The sequence below is a fragment of the Vespula pensylvanica genome, chromosome 10 (assembly GCF_014466175.1).
Source record: "Vespula pensylvanica isolate Volc-1 chromosome 10, ASM1446617v1, whole genome shotgun sequence".
NCBI lineage: Eukaryota > Metazoa > Arthropoda > Insecta > Hymenoptera > Vespidae > Vespula > Vespula pensylvanica.
This window is the reverse complement of record NC_057694.1, coordinates 7895836-7915959: the sequence shown is the minus strand read 5'-3', so window position 1 is coordinate 7915959 and position 20124 is coordinate 7895836. Positions and strand designations below refer to the sequence as shown.

Here is a 20124-nt window from a genome sequence, read left to right as displayed (position 1 = left end):
TCGTCGTCGTCGTCGTCGTCGTCGTCGTCGTCGCCGTCGTCGTCGTCGCCGTCGCCGTCGTCGTCGTCGTCACCGGCATTCTCATCGTTTTTTCAAAGTGCTTTTTATCGTATTTTGATGTCACAATCCTGATCATGCAGTAGCCCTTGTATTTTTTGAAACAACGATTCAAAACATTTCTACAATCTCTATCTCGGTAAGTCGAACACGTTTTCTTCTAGCTGGCAATCGCGGCTACATGTGGAATTTTCCACGAACAGTCATACACGTTCATCATACTGTATCTTGTTTATGTGTTGACTTTTGCCTACATATTACGACACTGCATTGCTCCGTGTATGTATGCTCGTCCGTGACTCTACTCGTGCGTACGAATAATCGGCCGTAAATGGAATTGGCTCGTCGCACGGGAAACATTATACATTGAAATACTCTCACTTCATAGTGAGAAACTGATGGTTATACCGGTGACAATGAATTTACTCGACACAAATAAGATTAATGAAGGGTCTGTTGTAATTGTTCTGTCTTCATAGCCTAAAACTTTTCATTTACAATATTCTTTGTCGTACTTTTAGTGATAGTGTTATCGTGGATAAAACGCATATTATATAATGAAGTAAATATTGTGTTATACGATTAATGTGTCTATCGGAGATCTATTATGCATTAAACGTCAATCGAAAAAAAACATATATATTAAAGGCAAATTTACTTTTATTTGATTATATTAGTATGTTGTGTTTTGTTTAGATATGATGAGATATTATATTTTATCACATTACATTATAATGTTGCTTTATAAACATATGATATATACATACATATATACATATTATCAAATATAATATATTAAAGAATTTCTTTATTTATATTAAATAATAACTAATTAAGTTCCAGATATGGAGTGGATAAGTGCCAGGAGATTGCACCGAGTCTGAAAGACGCCATTGGTATTGAAAAACTATTGTATTTGTGTTATCAAACTGTTTGCCTTGGTACTTAACCTAGGAGAAAAACATGTCACAGTTAAATATAAGTACAGGAAAAAAAGGGAGGGGTGTTGCCAGTACCTCAGCCTCATCCGTATCGGCGTTGAGCAGTTCGACTGATTTAGCAAGCCTATTCGAATGTCCTGTTTGTTTTGACTATGTGCTGCCACCCATCTTGCAGTGTCAAAGTGGACACCTTGTTTGTAGTAACTGTCGACCAAAACTTACCTGTTGCCCTACTTGTAGAGGCCCGTTAGGTATGTAAAATATTTATTCCTGTTATAAGGATAATTATAAATATATAGCTTATTATCTAACGTAGTATGGAATATATATACGGGGCCTTAATCTTATCTTTTCTTAGTTTTATTATTTAAGCGGAGTAAGATTGTATTAACCGTTGGAAAATACTTTTCATATTATTTCACGATTAGCTACGCGTAAAAAGAGAGAAATAAGAATCTTAATTAAGTATTACGAATAATTGCTAGAGAAACTGACGATATTTATGTCAAAAACTTTTTATATTTATTTATTATGTATCATTTATCGTGTTCGTTTTCTTTTAAATTAGGTAATATTCGCAATCTGGCTATGGAAAAGGTAGCGAGTAATGTAATGTTTCCTTGCAAATACTCTATTAGCGGGTGCACGGTATCTTTGGTACATACCGAAAAGCCAGATCACGAGGATGCGTGCGAATTCCGTCCATATAGTTGTCCTTGCCCTGGTGCATCGTGTAAGTGGCAAGGATCGCTTGAACAAGTGATGCCACATCTTGTTACGAGTCATAAAAGCATTACTACTCTTCAAGGTATGGTTTAAAATGATACGCGTCTGCACGCCTACGATCAAAAATATATGTGATGTATTAATTACCTTTTTTTTTTCTTTTTCTTTTTTCATAGGAGAAGACATAGTTTTTCTGGCAACTGATATAAATCTTCCCGGAGCTGTGGATTGGGTAATGATGCAATCTTGTTATGGTCATCATTTCATGTTGGTACTTGAGAAGCAAGAAAAATATGACGGGCATCAACAATTTTTTGCGATCGTTCAATTGATTGGTTCGAGAAAGCAAGCAGAAAATTTTGCTTACAGGTAAACCTCATTTTCATTTTCTTTTACAATTTTACATCGATGTAATTATTATATGTCGTTATGTGCATGATTTTCAATAGGCTAGAACTAAATGGACATAAGAGACGCCTTACGTGGGAAGCTATGCCACGTTCTATACATGAAGGTGTCTCGTCTGCTATTTTAAATTCAGACTGCCTTGTATTTGACACATCTGTTGCTAATTTTTTTGCGGATAATGGAAATCTAGGAATTAATGTTACAATTTCTATGGCATGAGAAAAGCCAGAGAAAACAGTTTAAAAGTCAGACATATCGTGCAGTCTTTGAATTACACTCCTAAACTGACACGAAAGATTGCCTGCTATGCATACATAATTTCTTTCATGTTACCACAGATGAATATTAGCAATATGGATGTTAGAAAATATTGGAAATGGATTGACAAAGTGCAACATTCACACTTGGTTACAGAACATCCGTGTAGAAGCTTTAAAGTATACTTGTATGTGATATTAATAATACATGTGAATATAAGATAAACAGCTATTTGGTTGAAGCAGCGAAAAAAGGCCAATTTATAGAAAGTACCTGACAGTCATTACACGATGCTTTCTCTTAGTCATTTCTTATCAAATTTTTATTTATATAATATTCCCTAGTGAATTTTATATTATTTTAAATGTTAAGAATACTTCACGAATATCACCATTTAATACGATTTACCTAACAAACTTGTCTGTATCTTTATATCTAATCTACTTAAACATATTCATCTCTCTCTCTCTCTCTCTCTCTCTCTCTCTCTCTCTCTCTCTGCTTGCATAATGCACTGCTAAAGAAAAGTAACGTTAAATTTTTCCGAGGTAATCGTTTGTTAGAATTTTAATAGGTTTACCTTTTGCCTTTAGTATTCGACTTTTAACTAATTTTCTTTTCAAAATTCTCAACTTTTTATAAACGTTATCTTGTATTATTTAACACAATTGTATACATATATTTAGATTTTAATGTATAAAAACATATACAAAAGTTCAGTTTCACAGGTATTATTTTATACGCTGTAAGTTAATTCTAAAATTGTAAATTACACAATATTTTCGAACATGTGTATATTGTCCATAATATCAAGCAAGATAAATTCACAGGGAATGGGTATATCTTATTAACTGTAACGTTTGCAGTTTAGAAGAGCAAAATGTCAAGTTTTGACAATTTCATATAGTCAAATCATTTTATATGCAGACATTTTTCCTGAAATATGCTTGACAAAAAACTCTGTGGTCATGAAGTGAACCTAGTACTGCATACAAAAACACGTGATTACTACACGTATATGTATATATATGTACAAGTATGTAGATATATATATATATGTTTTATATTATTACTTATCGAGAGTCAGATATAGTGACGCGATTGACAAATTTCTGATTTCTATGCATCGTATGATTCGCACCCTTACGGTGATGACAGGAATGAAAGCGTTATAGCATGTACCAATTAAACGACTATGTAAACATTATTTGTTTCTTGGTACATAATTGAACTAAATAAACTAAAGAAAAATGTGAAATCATAGTCAAAGTTTAAGAATAAGTTTGGAAAGATCGAAAAAACATTTTTCATCGGAATAGATTTTGTAATTAGATATCACAATAATATTTATTCTTTTTCATTTTCTTTATTATTATATTATATTGTAGCGTGGTGTTTTTTCTTTTCTTTTTTTTTTTTCCATTATATATAAAATTTATGGGAATCGCATAAATCTCAATTTGATATACCTTAGTGTGATCAAATCAATGATTTGCTTGAATTAAACATCACATTATGGATAACTAGTTTTAATCAGTTTGCGAGGATGGATATTATGATAAATTGAGATTTCAAGCGATAGAAATCTTTTTGTTTATAGAGATAATCCAGACTGAAATATGACTACAATGTAAATATTAGGATAAGTAAAATATAATCAACAATTATATATTACTTTTTTGTAATTTTGGTTTGCATCTTAAGTGGATTCGATAAAATATTTCGTAATTTTGAAATTCTTTTAGATCTGTTTGATTAGACGTATAAAAAAATTATTATAATAACAATTATTATTGGAATTAATTATATATAATTTCGTACTTTGTAATATAAGACGATTAAGCAGAAGAAGTGTTCCCATTGCTGCTCTATCTGATTATATATACATAGATATATAGATATATATGTATGTGTGTGTGTGCGCGTGTGTGTATATATATATGTATACCCACACACACACACACACATGCACGCATATATATATATAAAACATTATAAATATTTAAATTTTAGGTAAAGAAAAAATGTTACTGTAAATAAAGTAAAACTTCTTATGTGATACAATAATTAATAATGTAAATTATGCTGATATACATATCGACAGTTGAAAAACAATGCCTCTCACGTTCAGCTTTTGTGATTAAAAATTGATTTCAATCCAAAGAAGATTCGAACATTCTATGGATTGAAAGGAAAGCGTTAACGGAAGAGAAATTGTATATAGGAGGTAATATTTTTTAACGGTTGATATCTACGATATTGCGAAAAACGGGAACCAACTGCACATTATGTACACATACGAGATTAAGTGCATATATGCTTATATGGTTATATTTACATTTATACATGTACGCATTAGATAAGCAGTTAATTTTAATAGAGATAAAAAGGAAATACACTTTTGGCGGTTATTCCCAAAATTGATATTGAACTTTCATGTTAATTGTTGCTCTGCCATTGTACATACAAGGAAATACTTATTTTACCTGTAATATTGCAAACAATCGAAAGTAAAAGTTCCATAACATAGGATTGATATAAAACATCTATCAATGAATTATCGAACTATGATCATTTTGGTAATAGCACAAATTGATATAAATATCATGTAAAATTATTAATTACACAATATTATTGATAAACATAAGCGTGACGAACGTAATTCCCTTTCGGTATGGTTTAATAGACATGACGCATGTACAGAAACATAACTCGCGTTAAACAAAAATATACTACTAAGGGATGTGTATATAAATTATTAAAATACGCTTTAGGGCTAATAAAATAGCGTTTAAATTCTTACTATAATAATTTATTTTTTAGCAAACATTCTTTGCGAATTATAATGGTATCGCTCAGTGAAGGTATCGCAAAAGTTACACGTTCGATTTAAACTTTATCCAATTTTTGGTTCTCTTTCTCTTTTTGTATTTCTTTTTTCTTTTTTCTTTTCGTATACGCGTCTCTCTCACTATCATCCGTGTGCAGTCGTAGCTATAAATATATATCGTTTAATTTTACTGAAAGTATCTGAAGCATTGATAGAACCTTCGGATTCGAATTTTAATATAATTTTTATTTAAGATCTTTTCTTTATTTACTCATTTACTTTTGACATACCTTTACTTTATAAGTTATTTAACACTCTAATGCCTTGGAATGTTAGAAATGTGTAATGATTTTTAAATACATGTACCTTCGCAAAATACGTCGGTATTCCTTAATAGCGCAGTCCACTTTCCTACTTCAAAGCGAATCGCTTTATTGAATTAACGTGTAATTACATCTTATTTCATTTGATTATAAATTTCAAATTGATTTCAACGGTTAGTGATTGGCTTCAAGTAAGTGTAACAAAATTCATAGAAGGAAATAGAAGGAATTGGTAACTACGATGCCTGTACGATATTTATGCATATCGAAAATATTGTATTAAATCAGACGCTGTAAAAGCGAAGGTGGAACATTTAATAAGTTATATGAGAATAATCGACGAATAAAACATTAAATACAGAATATGTCTTATCCTAAGATGTATAATTTGGACAAATATGTTGCTTCTAATTATTTCTTATAATATTAAAGTTTTCGCGAACAATTTGCCTGATCAGCTGGCAAACACTTGTCACTTTGGGTGCTCCATTCTGCGTTTTCGTCGCAGCTGTACTTTTCCGTTGTTTCTTCCTTACAATAATAAACGTTTTTGCAGGATAGAGGATCAGGCAAATAGCTTCCCTCTGTATTCCTATAATCCTTGCAAACATCCGTGACTACGCATTTGCCAGACTTATCGCAAACTTGAGCATACGGATTGAAAACAAGTCCTTCGGCGCATCTTTGGAGAACTTGTCCGTAAGAGGTACATTGGTAGAATAGGTGACAGCGTGTTTTGTGTGGCAAATATGTGCCTACTGGTCTGTTCCCGCAGGTCCACTCCGGGGTCCACTCGTCTTTCGACCGCGGCGTTGTTTGAACCGCTGGAGAATTACAATTGGCTCTTGCAGGGAGGTCGCAAACTTGTAACACCTTGTTGAAGTGCAATCTTCGCGTCTTCGCTTTGTCCATGAACGGGCACAATAATTCGACCTTGTTTCCGCCTATGCATTTATAAAATTTCGTGCAATCGTATTCGTGTGCCAAATGTATCGTTCTATCTTCGGGGTCCACATCTGGACAATACGTTGGAACCGGAAGTATTGGATTATCTTCGGCGTATACCGTAACCATGACAGCCGCAAACGCGGCTATTATCAGATATCCTCCTGTTTGAATATTCAATGTAAGTAATGATCTAACCGTTTCGAGATATACTAATGTTTCTATCTATTCTATGCTCCTCTATCGTATTGACAGTGAAACAAGGAAATGTAGCTTTATGAATTTTAAGCGATACGATATCTAGTGTAAGTTGCAACGACTTGCCTTTCATGATGAAAAACGAACGTTGATTTACTTCTTCTTCTATATTTGCTCTTGGTGCTTAATTGATCGTTAACTGGTAATATCAAGGGAAAAAGCGACTTTTATAATCGTGTGCGAACCCTCTTATCATTTTTGATGCTTTATATCTTACGTATTTTTATCTAATCTACCCGTAATTTTATCGTTACAGACTTTGACATTTTTTTCTATAAGCTAATAAGATTAAAATCTCATTAATTTTCAAAGATAAAAGAAGATATTAATAGAAAATACGAAGTAAATATATATGAAACCCTCATCGAAGTTATATACTTTTACGTCTAAATCATTAATACGAAATTATTTCTATCCTAGTAATAAGTCCTTTCTTTTTTCTTCCCTATTTGCGAATATGGCGCCAGGATATTTCATTTACTCTAATAATTACAATCACGCATAATTCGTTTCGATCAATTATTTCAACCCGATCCTTTCAACTATTCGATTATATATTTTTTTCTTTCATCTTTATTCCGTGTATTAATGGAATATTAGCCGAAAAGAAGAGAAAAAAAGACAAAATTATCCAACTTTGCAAACATCCATGAAGTCATGCGATCATCGAGAGCCATGTACTTTGACCACTATTAATGAATACGACAATAATTGATGAATCGTGTTAGCTACGTCACGTTCGTAGCGTAGAGTATGACGAATCGCTTAAACTCGTTGGACAAAAGTTGATTTCAGAGATAACGTATATTGTTGATTCCACAAAAAATTCGATGAGTGGCAGTAATTTCTTCGAAGAAAATCTTTCGTCGGATTAGTCGACATAAAAGTAGCCGTTTAAACGTACATAGCGTTTAAAAATCGATTATATTTTACCGACATATATATATATATATGTATGTATAGATTATATATAGATACAGATATAATAATAATAATAATATTAATAAAATTAACAACAACAACAGTAATACATAATGTATCTACGTATGTATAAAAAGCTAGACGTGATCTAAAAAAAACCTAAGCATTTTATACACCCCGATGTTTTATGTAAGGCTTTGTTAGTTAAGGAAAAATTCAATTCTCCAAAGATAAAGAATTGATTTCATATATCGAAGACAATGACTCGTTTGAAATCTTTTGGATGTAAGATTTATCGAATTCCTGATAAATCGATCGATTTAGTGTGTTATTTGATCGCTACGTGACACGCTTTTTTAAATCCTGCCCAATCATACCGAATCTTGTTCTCTTGACACAATTACTTACAATTTCTGGAACAGTTGATTTTCTTTTCGAATATCGATCAATCAGAAATTTTACGAAATAATATCGGCTTCTTTGAAATCCTACTTTATCTCGGTTAAGACAAATTATTATTCTCAAGTCTTTTAAAATGATTTTTTACGAATTACGTTCATTTCTACGAATTTTACAAATTCGATTGCGTCGTGTTCGAAAATAAAATACTTTTTATTGGTTTGTTGTTATCGCTTGTTATTAGCCATTGTTATCTTCCAAAATGATATATCTCTTTAATCGATTTAATGAAATCAATGATTTACAAATCGAAAATAAAATACTTGAGACAATAAAATCATTATTAATAAATTTATAACGAGTGTTAATTGTTACATTGTAAACAAAATATTTCTTTTCTATATTATCGCATAAAATCATACGAAGAGATTGCTTCGAGCATTTGTCCGTCTATTTGTCCGCATTGCGTACTATTTAATTACATACGTATGTGTGTAAGTGCGCGCGTAGAAGAGAGCAGAAAAAGAAAAAAAAGAAGCTGCGAAAAAAAAAAGAAAAACAAAAAAGATGAAAAAAGAAGATTTGCGCGGTTTCACGGAATACGAAAGGTATCCTCGTAATCGAATATCCACCGATAGTTTTCTTTGTAGTGTTATGCGTCTATAAGGTCTAAAAGATTTGCATGTAATCGTGAAAAAAAGTCACAAGTGCAAAAATCAATTTCCTTCTCATCGATAAATCATCGTTTTTGAAACTTCTCAAGAGATAGGAAGGAAAGAGAAGGCCAACATACTCGAGATTGTTCCACCGTAAGGAGACTTGGGTTAATCTTGCAGGGGACTCGACTTGCGAGCTTATACCATAATCCTTGGATTTTGTCGATACTTTGACCACTGAAATGTGTATCAAAGGGGACGAGCAAAAAGGAAAAAAGAAAAGAAAACAGATCGTAGTCGAAACTTAAGCCGAATCGTTCTTTCGGATTCCCTCTTTTCTCTAATCGAACTTTGACTTCATCACGATATTAATCAAGTTTTATCTTTAGAGAATAGAATCATTTTTCCTGTGTATTTGCTGAACTACCTAAAAAGATTTAATCATATCGACATATCGAGTTTCGTAGGTGACTATTTTAGGACAAGCTTCGAGAATTTTTATTATTCCGTCGATGCAAGCCACGCGCATATCAAGGCGGTACTCGAAAATTGCGTTTGGATCGTCGAACGCACGGTTTCGCATATGCACGCGTGGCTCGCACGTACGGTTCGTACGCACGGCTCGCACGTGCGATTCGTACGCACTCGTATGCGTTGTTAATTACTCGTTTGCCCCTAATGAGAGAATTCAAAATTGGATCGTACGATTTCTCAATGATATATTTGAATTTAATTTCGTCTCTGAACGAAAGCAAGTAATATAATTCGGCGATCTTATATTTTTTTATCCCATGGTATTCTCGCGTTTATTACTCTCTATGTATACGTGTACGATGCTCGGACGAAAAATTCAGTCGAGTATTGCGCGAGCGGACGATTTAATCGACGATTAATTTGGAAGGGAAACGAGGAAAACTGGTCCAAGCGGAAATTGAAAAAAATGAATGGCATCGGTTGGTATCTAACAACGTCTGCCAAGTTGTAAAGCCGATTCCTCCCTTTGTTCGCGAACCAGTCACGCAGAAAGAAACGTCGATATTACGTATGCATGTATCGTATATAAGAAATAAGCGGAATAGCGCGAGCAACGTCTCTCGGTCTAGGATAAATACCTTTTTGAGTCGATCTTGAAACGATGGGTAGGTAAAGTTAACGAAATTTTAGGCAGGAAGGGGTTGGCGCGCGAGAGACCGTTAATTTTATTACAAATTGTAAGAGAAAGCTAGAAGAAGAAGAAGAAGAAGAAGAAGAAGGAAGAGAAAAGAAACGTTATCTTTCCGGTCGGGAGAAGAACGGAGAGTGGAAAGGAGAGCGCTAACGGACAGCACAACAATGACGTTGACAATTTCAAGAGAAAACTTCCCCAAAAGCGCAGCTATCTCAACTCGTTACTTCACGTTTCCGGTGCGCCGCGGCGCGCCAAGTTTACGAAAGCTCGCGCCTCCCGTTCTGTACTTTACTTCCGCGATATAATTTTCTCTTGCTTTAACAGAACCCGGACCGTGCTTCCCGAGTTTTGTCAGATAAAGTAGCCGAGATAACCGACTGGCAACGCGTACAAGACAATTCTTGGCAGTAGCTAAGTGGCCATTCTCTTTTCCTATCCTATTTCTTGCCTCTACTTTTTTATTATTTATTTAACGCATTCAACGAGTTATACTACATATCTCGTTGTAACATAAGGAAACAAATTTCGCGATAATTCTATGAAATGGAAGAAGCACGTATAACGGAGTCTGAGAAACGTGCATCGTGATCGGCATTGTTGCTGAAGCTAATTAACGAATACCTCGGTTAAAGTTACGATCAAACAAGGGCCGAGTTTCTCGCGGGAAAGCAAGAAAATTATGCCTTCGACGTAGCTGAAAGTAGTAAGGAGCGGTCTAAGTGGAACCGAGCGAACGAAGCTAAGGGGAAGAAATACGAGAATTCTCGCTCTCGATTCTTCTCGTAGATGCTAGATAACTTTTCTCGACTACGTTCCTATCTTCTTTCACGTTGATCCCGACGACGAATGGGGTCGAAGCCGAAGTTTTTCGAGTTCGAAACGGCAACTTGCTACCGAGACCCGTACCAGTGGATTCCCTCTAGGTCTTCGCGAGAATTCAAAGTAACCGGACCTTTTTCATTCTGCGTTTTAATTAAACGCAGACGATACGGGAATCCCTTGTTCTCTCCGTTCAATGACCATCTCGCTTCGTAACGCGACATTCCCTTTTTTCTCTCAAACATCTGGAAAGAATATCTTTTCAAGAATTCGACGTTTTAAAATAGATAATATCGTCGTTAACGTCAGTCGTTAACGTTTTCTTTGGGATTCCTGAAAAAAGAATCTACGATCGTTTCAATTCGCCGATTTAAGAGCTAATGATGAAAATTCTAGTCTATCCCGGAGGAGCTTCCTTCGAAATACAATGTCTCGCGTTAACTCGTCGGGTTAAAAGGAACGATCGAGATACGACGGAGAGGAGGAAGAAGAAAAAAGTGTATATATATATATATATATGTGCGCGTATATACGAGTACTCTTCGTTTCCCATTTTTTTCTTTTTCCCATCTACCTATCTATCCGTCTATCTCTCTGTCTTTTCAGTCTCGGTCGTCTTCTTTCTTCTTTGGCCCTCCTCCTTAACCCGGAACGTCGAGAAGTGGCGGCCCGCTAAGTCCAGATGGAAGAAAAATATTATTCGCTTGAATCCTTTTATCGGAAGATCTATTTTTCAGAGTTAATATCCTTCGGTCGGAGGGTTGTGGGGTGGGCTTCGAGACGTGAAAGATCGTGAAAAGTGTGGGAAAAGGTGAGCGGGGTAAGAGATAGGGGTGGAATCGATGCGAGAGAAAGACATTGCCAAGAGCGCGGAAGAAACGTAACGTCTATCTCTTGGACGTAACCTATCGCGTCTCTCTCCTCGATGCGTCTGTATTTCTCGCGCGCGAGCTCGAACGCGCTCGAAGATCATAAGCAATTACGAGGATAAGTCGCTGAGTTTTCGTTTCGTTGCTCCTAAGAACGATTAAACGATCAATCATGACCGTTTAAACAAACCGCTATCTTCGTCTCTTATACCTCGTATTGAACCGTTATCTCTCCCGAAGACTATTTCACAAATCAATAGTACTTTAATCGCGTTTATCGTTCGCGCGATGTTCTTATAAAAAAAAAAATACGCCTTGAAAGGTAAAAACAAAAGTCTTTAATTCGTTCGAATAATGAAACGATTGGAGCGATTCTTTGCGAGAAACTTCATCGAAAGGCGTGAATTAAATTAGTATAACGATAAGAACGATGAGAAAGAGAGAGACGGAAGGAGAGTAATAAGAGCGAGAAAGACGAGTAGAGGAGAAAAGAGGAAAAAGGTGAGGACTTTCAGATATTAAACTTTGGATGGTGTTATTCAACGCCCCTTTATGCCGGAGCAATGGCGACTCTTGATACTCACCCCTTGGCTTTACCGTGCGCGTTTAAAAGTCAACGAAGAGAAAACGGAAGGGGAGAGATGAAAAAAGATAGTAAAAGTGAGGAGGGTGCTTTTTTGTTGGTAGATATGAATATGTACCGACAACATCGGCTTTTGTCGCAAAGTCCATTGCCTACTTTCCCCTAATTTCTTGTTTTTGCTCTTTTTTTCTTTCTTCTTTCTCCCCTTTTTTTTTATTATATTTTGTTTTCTTTTCATTGTTCTACTTGTTTCCCTTCTTTTTTTCTCTTCTCTTTTTGTTCCTCTCGTCTGACGATTACTTTCTTCTGTCCCTTGGGAAGAAGGGACGAGGTCTCTGCTTCGAGGTATAACGAAAATCGGAATCCACCGTGTTACTTAAACCTGCACGTCTCTGGCGAGAAAAATAACAATAAAAAAAAAAGAAAAAAACAAAAAGAAAAAAGAAAAGAAAGAGAGGAAAAAACTGGTTCGCTGCTTCATCCCGTTTCGTGAATTAAGAATTTGACGATCTCTAGTCTATCTCTCGCTAGCCTCTTCGACAAAAGTGAAAGAAAATTGATCGGCGAAAACGATGCCTGTTTTGTCTCGGCTACGAGCTGTCGCAGTGCCAATGCCGAAAGCTTCCACGAGAAATCCGATAAAGTCCGACCAGTGACAATTCCCATGACCGTCTCCTGAATTTTCCATGTCAATGTTCTGCAGCCTGCCACCCCCGGCAGCCCTGAACTTGCCTTGCGAAAATAGTCATACGATGGATACGAGATATTTTTTTATTCTTTCCTCTCGAACCCCCGTCTCTATTTCTCTCCCTCTACTTTTTTTTTTCTATTTTTATCTCTCTCTCTTTTTTCATTTTTTTTATCGTCAGTCATGGAATTTTCAGCATACACGGAGACCAACGATTTCCGGAAGAGCGCTCTCTAATAACGAGATTTCCTTTTGCTGAAACCAATAACACCGCGTCCTCTGACCCGTAATTAAAGTTTAATTAGAAATGCGGGTATATCGTCCCGCGCGTTTTACACAAACGATTGCGAAAGCAGCGTTCCTACTCATCCAGGAAAGCTACTCTTAGTAGCACCCTTTTAGCGGTCTTCCGAGCGCCACGAAGATCCGATTTTCGTCTTCGTTTAATAGTCGCCTAAACGTGCAAATCTGTTCATATTACCTGGTACATGATCGTTAAAGCCTCGAGAGTGCTTAACGTGTGGTATAAACTATAGTTTCTCCAAGTTGTTCCGCTAAGGAGTTGAAACTGTGACGAAGAGGACGAGAGAGAGAGAGAGAGAGAGAGAGAGAGAGGGAGAGAAAGAGTATGTGAGTAGGTGAGTTGAGGCTAAGAGGGTAAGGGGAGAGTGAGAACGAGCGCGGTAAAATCTTATCATCGATATCCTTCGGGATTTCAAGTGCCAGGTAAACAGACTCGTATTTGAGATTTCCCATGCGGGGTTGACAGAGAGAGAAAGACGGAACGATAACGAAACCGGAGAAAGGGAGCGAGAACGGACAAGAGTTGACGACAAGGAGGAGAGAATATGTATGTATACGTTTGTACGAGAAAGAGAGAAAGAAAGCAGAGATGCTTGAGTGAATCGTATTCGTAGCCGGCTAAAAACGAATAAAACCAAACGAATGTCCCTCAAGAGTTCTTCGTTGGTAGAACTTTTGTTCGTAATGCTCAAAGTCCGAATCAAGCTCGAAATTACATCCACCGTGTTCCTTGTTACCGCTGCTACTACTACCATCACTACTACTACTTTTTCTTCTTCTTCTTCTTCTTCTTCTTCTTCTTCTTCTTCTCCTCTTCCTTCTCTTTCATCTCTCATCCGATTCATTCGCTATAGATTAGCCGTCGACGTTATCCGCACAAGATCCGAAGGATCAGGAAATAATTTTGGCAATGTTTTCTTTAAAAATGTTCGTTTAACAGCGATAGCGGTTGCACGGGAAGTTAACGAATGAACGAAACGTGTATACAACTGTGACTAATCTACCAACAGGTTATCGAACATACGCTCGCAAAATATCCGATTTGTTTCGAACGACAATATCATTGATTAAAAGCTCGACGCGTTCTCTCTCTCCCGCGTTAATTTTCGCTGGAATTCGACTTGTATTTTTTAACAAGCAATATGGAAAACGTAATTCTGAAAAATTGCACTCCATTTCCAGTCACGCATACCGCTGATTGAAAATAGATTGTTAACGAGTTTAATCGGTAAGCAAATTGTCGAATGTCGCTGCCACTAACTATCCAGTCACTTTTGTTTTATTTTTATTATTGATCATTGTTTTTATCGCAAAACAAATCGCGATTGTACGCTCGAGCGTGCAAACTACCTGCACTTTTTTCCGTTCTCTTGTTTTCCCTCCCCTCTCTCGCATCTGCATTCCGACGGTTCTGTCAAAATTAATGGGGTTAATCGGACAAAGTAAAGATCGGTTTGCATGTTTACCGAGTGCTTAGAAAATAACGTCGCGATCATTCGATTTATTCGAGTGAAGTCTTTCCACGGCTAACTCATTCTAATCGACGACGGTCCAACGATATTAAGGAAAATATTAACCTCGTAAATATGTTGTCCCTGAGAATCAAATACGCGATGGCGCATCTCTCGCGAAAGCAACACACCAGATTATTGGCACGTCCAAATTGGAGAAGACTTCGTAGAGTGGACATGAACATAATGGTGAGCTAAGGTTTGACGAACGTCAAACTTGTTCTCGAAACGATTACGGGGACGCAAGGACGTAAAGTCGATCGATTTAACAGGTAGATCCAAACGCGATATCTCGCGCAGCTCTAACGTGTAAGGCCTCGAAGCGTATCAAGATCATGGCCCGGCCAAAATATGTAACCAAGAAATACGATGTTCAGTAAGCGGGAAGCCGTTTAACTCGTCGCTTTTAAAGCCGACCCCGTAGGAAAGCTCTTACCTACGGCACTATCTTATATAATGTATTTTTCATACAGAAGGGACTATCCACCACCGTACCAACGAATTCATCCAAGGACACTCGCAGCGAGGAGTACCAGTCGTATTCGGATTCTGGCTATGCCGAAAAAGCGGTGGGTTCGTACTTGGAATTTAAAATGCCGTGGCCCGCGCTCGCGCCCGTTCTATCTCATTATTCTCGGAAAGAATCCTCTCTGGCAACGGAGAACGGCCTCGGCGTAATGTATAAATTGTGTGTGTATGTATACATACACGCGCGCGCGCGCGCACACACCTATGTATGCACGAGCGTGGGAGTGTACGCGCGCGAGAGGTAAACGCTCGTACACGGAAACGCGAAATAAAATCCAATCGCGCTCGGGATCTAAGAACCGTGCAAAATCTCCGGCTTCGTTCTCCCACGAGCCAAGCTGCGCCAAAGCACTTTTCTAAAACTTATATAATCGGGATACGTAATCGAAGTACGCGTGTCTAGATATCTGTGTACGTATGCACGGAGTATATCCGAGATAGAAAATATAAAATTCTTATTTACGATATCACTTTGGATATATCGCGAGAATTCAATCCATTAAACGACAAGTGCTGCTGCGAGAGGGAACGTTCGTTGATTTTTTTCGACGGGAAAGCTTTCGACGTTCGTTTACTTTCGGTGATTCCTTGAAGCGACCGATGCTCGAGAACGATCGAATCGAACGATCGCTTTCGAATGAACTCATCAACGAAACGAAATTTATTCGTTAGATCGAAGAAGAATCTTCGAACGATCGAACGAAGCCGGACAGCGATTTCGTCGCTAGGGAGACGGTAGTAGTAAGAGCCTGCACAAGTTTCCACTTTGCTCTCTCGTTCGCCCGTGGAAAAAGACTCGGAGTGATCGGACACGTTTCGTAGGAAAGAAGAATCGCAGCATCTTTCGATCTCGACGTCGATCTCGATTTCACGAGAGGGCGAACCTAATCGGATTGTCCTCCGAACACTTGCCACTCGCGAGAGAGTAGTCCCGTATAAAGTCGGATTTAGATTCCTGAGTAACCTCTTACTCGACATTCGTACGTACATACACCGTGTACGTAAATGTACACTCGCACATTCAGTTTACTCTTTGCAACGGTGTAAAACGAGTTACCCTTTCTTTGGCTTTTACCCTCTCCGTTTTCCTTTTCTCTCCTTTTATCAAAAGGGTTGCGTCATTTCCTTTGAGTCTACCACTAGGTTCTCCGGATCGCTCGCTTCCGTCAAAGATAAAGGATGGGACCGATGTGATAACGAATCGTTGCTCGTTCTCTCCGTCGAAAGATGGAACGAGAATTCGCCGTTTCGCGTTTCTACCTCGCTTTGATTTTCGCAACGGCTGCCAATAGTTTCTGCGGCATCCCTCGACTCTGCTTCCTGACAACTCGAATGTACTCGCTAATGACGACCGAAAGTGCATGAAATTTTAGGTAGCTCGTTGAGCGACGAGCTCCTTCCCCCTCGATCGACGAAGAGAGAAAGCACGCACAGACTCGCTTTGAATATAAAATCTGTTTTTTCAGCGCTATAGAGTATCGGGTTTCCGAGCCTCCCAGGCCACCTCCGAGAGACCACGATTGGAAACGACACAAGGAGATCATAGACAAACTGGCGAAACCAAAAGTCGTTCACAAGCCGAAACACGTAAATGAGCATTTTTTAACGAATCGAGTAGTTCGCGTACAGGCTGCGTCGTGATAAGTTGGCGGATAACTCGAGGGATCGTTGTTCGATCCCTTGGAAAACGTGCCAACGTATCGTCGCGATGCATCCTGGATAAACGTATCCGGCTAAATGAAATTTCGCTATCGAGGTCAAGAGGAAAAAGACACGATAGAGATTCGACGCGTAATTGCAGGTTCCGAGAAAGAGGTGGCGGCCGGTCAGGATGAGACGAATACAGAGATTGGCTATACCAGTGAGCCGTGAGATTCCGCTTACCAGAGATCCCTTTTCGGTAACACGATCCGCTCTAAGGTACAGGATGACAGAACGTATGAGGCAGCTCGTCTATCGAAAAACCGAGTTGGAAGTTATTACGCCACGGAAACCAGGCGTAGTTTCGCGAGCAGCCTTGAAAGCTATCGGTATATCATACGTATCCAGCTAGTCGGTCCTATTCAAAGAATCTTCTTTTAGTTCTCTTTCGTCGATCAGGCGCAAGGATTTTTCCGTTCGTAAACTTAGCGCGCTATGCGGGAAAAAGTCGCTGTTTCGTTACATTTTTTTCTCTCTCATATTCTCTCTCTCTCTCTCTCTCTCTCTCTCTCTCTCTCTCTCTCTCTCTCCTCTCCTCCTATTGGCGCAGCCTCGACCGCGGCGAAGTCAAGAATTTTTTTCCTAACCGGTCTCCGGTACGAACCTCGAAGGCCGGATTTCCTCGAAACACGGCATGTGGGTCAGCCTTCGTTTTCGCTCGGTTCGTCCGAACCGAAGGATTGGCCTAAACGCTTCTCGTCCGGAGAAAAAACGATCCTATTGACGCAAGTACTGCCGGTACGCCGGTGTACCGTCGAGCTCGTGCCATTTTTTCTGGACACAAAGACCGGAACGTTACCAAAGTACGTTCACGGGTTGTAATGTAACGCGTTTTCTGATACGAGATTCCATCTTCGAAGTATCTGGCACGATAAAATTGAAATCGCATTTCGGGGCTTTCGAAGAATAAAACGATAACGGCCACGGAATTCGTTTAATAACGCGATAACATCTTCCCGCTTGATAATCCATATTCGGTCACGTCGTATTACGAATTTCGAGTTTGGATGGTTGTTATATCGATCGCATACGCTCGACGACGATATTCGTCACTTTCGCAAAACGAGAGATTATTTTACGAGAGAGAGAGAGAGAGAGAGAGAGAGAGAGAGAGAGAGAGAGAGAGAGAGAGAGAGAGAGAGAGACTGGTATTGAGAAGAGTAGCGTTCGCGTTCGAAGCAATTTCACGGCTATTAGCTACCTTACACCTTCTTCCTTTCCCCAACACACAAGGTGAGCCTGATTAAAGGTGTCTCTTTCTATCGGCCGAGGAGGATGCCGTCGTTCCATTCGTCGCCCTATTCACAGTACAGCCGACATTGAATTCATTTTCTTTCGAGTCATTTGTCGGGCACGCCGTAAAAGGCCGCATTAGTGCGACAGAATGCATGCTCCTTAATTTCGCAGCTACCTCGAGGACGTTAATCCTGGCGAAGCCCGCGGTACGTCCCGCTGGAATGGAAACGGATCTCAGGGAGGACGCCTTCACCGTCTCCCCGGCTGCTTTGAAAGCGAGATGCTCGAGACGATTGAAAAAGCTCGCAAGGCCGAGGAATTACAAGCATACGAGATAATGATTGCCTCTTATAGTGTAGTGCTAGTTTAACCATTTTATCGGAGAAAATAGATCCTCTCTTCTTCTCTATGCGCCTTGCGTACCCATTTTATGTCCCTGATACTATACACGATACGTCGAAGAGAGTAGATTCATTTAATAATATTTCGTCCAATTAGGAGAGGAAACCTTGCCACTCCGGCGTCTACCCGATTTTACGTACGATCGAACCTTTGTCGCACGCATGGATTTTAATTGGTACGCATACCTTTCTTCTTTCTCCTAGAACACTTCGAGTCTGATACTCGGAGAATCTGTACTTTCTCGCTCGTGAGATCGAGAAAACGGATTACATCGCGCGTATAAATTGCACTTTTCTTTCCTTCCTTCTCTTTTCTTCTTCTTTCTCCGACTTTTTTTCCCTCTTTGTTCCGATTCCTTTCATCGTGCATACCTCGACTATTCGCTAAGCTCGCTTTTCCTACGAACAAACTCTTATATTCAATTAATTAAGTTCTCTCGAAAACCGCACGAGCGATCGCGCGGATCTTGCTTCCTCTTGTTCCTTCTCTTACAAATTCGTCCTAAGCAATGACTAACCCCTTGAAGAAGTTTCAGTTTCAATCCTTTTAATTTCTAACTGCGAACAAGGCTCCAGTTATCGAAAATATTGAGAGTTTCCGGAGAGTTTGCAAAGAGACAAAAGTCAATTTTAAAGAGTCGAATCTCCGTTGACTTTGCTGTTTCCGAGGCTCCAATCCGAACGAACTTTATCATTATACAACGAGTTATAAATTCTTCCAACGAGCAAGACTAAAGTTGGTAACGAAGGCGGACGATAAGTTCTTGATCTTTCTTCTTAGCTCGGTTAAATGATAGAAGTAGTAACGGTCGTATGTATCGGACGAAACAAAATGAGTAGGACGGCAGGACTCTATAGCAACAGGCGCTGTTTATAACGGATCAATGTTTCTCAGTATGCCAGGTCTAACGACTTTGTTACGTGTCGCGTAACTTTGCCGATAGAAGTTTCATCGAAAATGTTACCAACGAGTTACATCTATGTTACGACTCTCTCATTTTCTATTTACCGAACAAGAGATATTTAGTCGCTAATTTTGTCAATATCCATTGTCCTTACGTAATTATTCTTTCGTTTTTCTTTATCTTTGATAGAAACTATCGACCTAAAGACTCATTGCCGTTGTATCATTGTTGAGCTCGGCTAAACAATTATTGATCGAGCCCTTTCAATCGTATTTGCGGCGCACAACGAAATATTTTCTATTTAGCCCAGCGCGAGTGATTAAACGAAGCCTTCATTATGTACAAGACTACGCATTCGCGAATTTTGCTTTTTTAATAAGCGTACGTACGGCATTTAAAATATTGACAGAGAGAACCGATCGTAAAATTTATATAATCTCGATTCGAATGCACCGGGCATATGTAAAATTACCGAATGACGCAGTTAGAATTCATTGTGCATTTTATATCGTGTTCATTGATTTTAATTAGCAATTTAACGAAACTCGAAACACAATCATTTTGTAACGACGTCGCGCGGAATAGAAGTCGTTTCAAATTCTATATACTCGGCGATACAGCCGAATATATTCGCGACCGCCGATGTAATCGCGTGTACCCCCATCTCCGATCCTCGACAGAAAGGAAAAG

At 38.4% G+C, this 20124-nt stretch overlaps 3 protein-coding genes across 7 annotated transcripts in view; 2 read left to right on the top strand and 1 right to left on the bottom strand.

Annotated features, from left to right (window-relative positions):
- The window catches only part of LOC122632609 (E3 ubiquitin-protein ligase SIAH1-like), a 4321-nt gene extending 571 nt beyond the window's left edge, over positions 1-3750 (top strand). Inside the window, exons 1-5 of one of the 5 annotated variants that reach the window (XM_043819636.1) lie at positions 13-196; positions 895-1249; positions 1567-1806; positions 1901-2093; positions 2174-3750. In XM_043819636.1, the coding sequence (XP_043675571.1) occupies positions 1021-1249; positions 1567-1806; positions 1901-2093; positions 2174-2351 (840 nt within the window). In that variant the 5' untranslated portion in view covers positions 13-196; positions 895-1020 and the 3' untranslated portion in view covers positions 2352-3750. Of the gene's footprint in view, positions 1-12; positions 197-229; positions 620-894; positions 1250-1566; positions 1807-1900; positions 2094-2173 lie in introns of those variants that run through there. The other 4 variants (XM_043819639.1, XM_043819637.1, XM_043819638.1 and 1 more) reach the window with 4 other exon arrangements.
- Positions 3751-5186: 1436 nt separating this feature from the next.
- Positions 5187-6962, bottom strand: LOC122632613. Its single transcript, XM_043819646.1, has 2 exons — positions 6813-6962; positions 5187-6652 (listed from the first exon to the last, which is right to left on the bottom strand). The coding sequence occupies exons 1-2, from the start codon at positions 6817-6819 to the stop codon at positions 5970-5972; spliced, it is 690 nt and encodes a 229-aa protein (XP_043675581.1). The 5' UTR covers positions 6820-6962; the 3' UTR covers positions 5187-5969.
- A 7689-nt stretch (positions 6963-14651) lies between these two features.
- LOC122632615 (testicular haploid expressed gene protein-like) lies at positions 14652-18470 on the top strand. Its single transcript, XM_043819648.1, has 6 exons — positions 14652-14852; positions 14936-15039; positions 15140-15232; positions 16658-16778; positions 16993-17221; positions 18300-18470. The coding sequence occupies exons 1-6, from the start codon at positions 14739-14741 to the stop codon at positions 18464-18466; spliced, it is 828 nt and encodes a 275-aa protein (XP_043675583.1). The 5' UTR covers positions 14652-14738; the 3' UTR covers positions 18467-18470.
- Positions 18471-20124: the final 1654 nt, after the last annotated feature.

Bases quoted from the DNA above. Each gene is read 5' to 3' on its own strand.
- LOC122632615 (XM_043819648.1), top strand. From the start codon at position 14,739: ATGTTGTCCCTGAGAATCAAATACGCGATGGCGCATCTCTCGCGAAAG. The intron at 14,853-14,935 runs GTGAGCTAAGGT...TCGATTTAACAG, and splicing joins GAGTGGACATGAACATAATG to GTAGATCCAAACGCGATATC. The intron at 17,222-18,299 runs GTATATCATACG...TTAATTTCGCAG, and splicing joins AGCAGCCTTGAAAGCTATCG to CTACCTCGAGGACGTTAATC.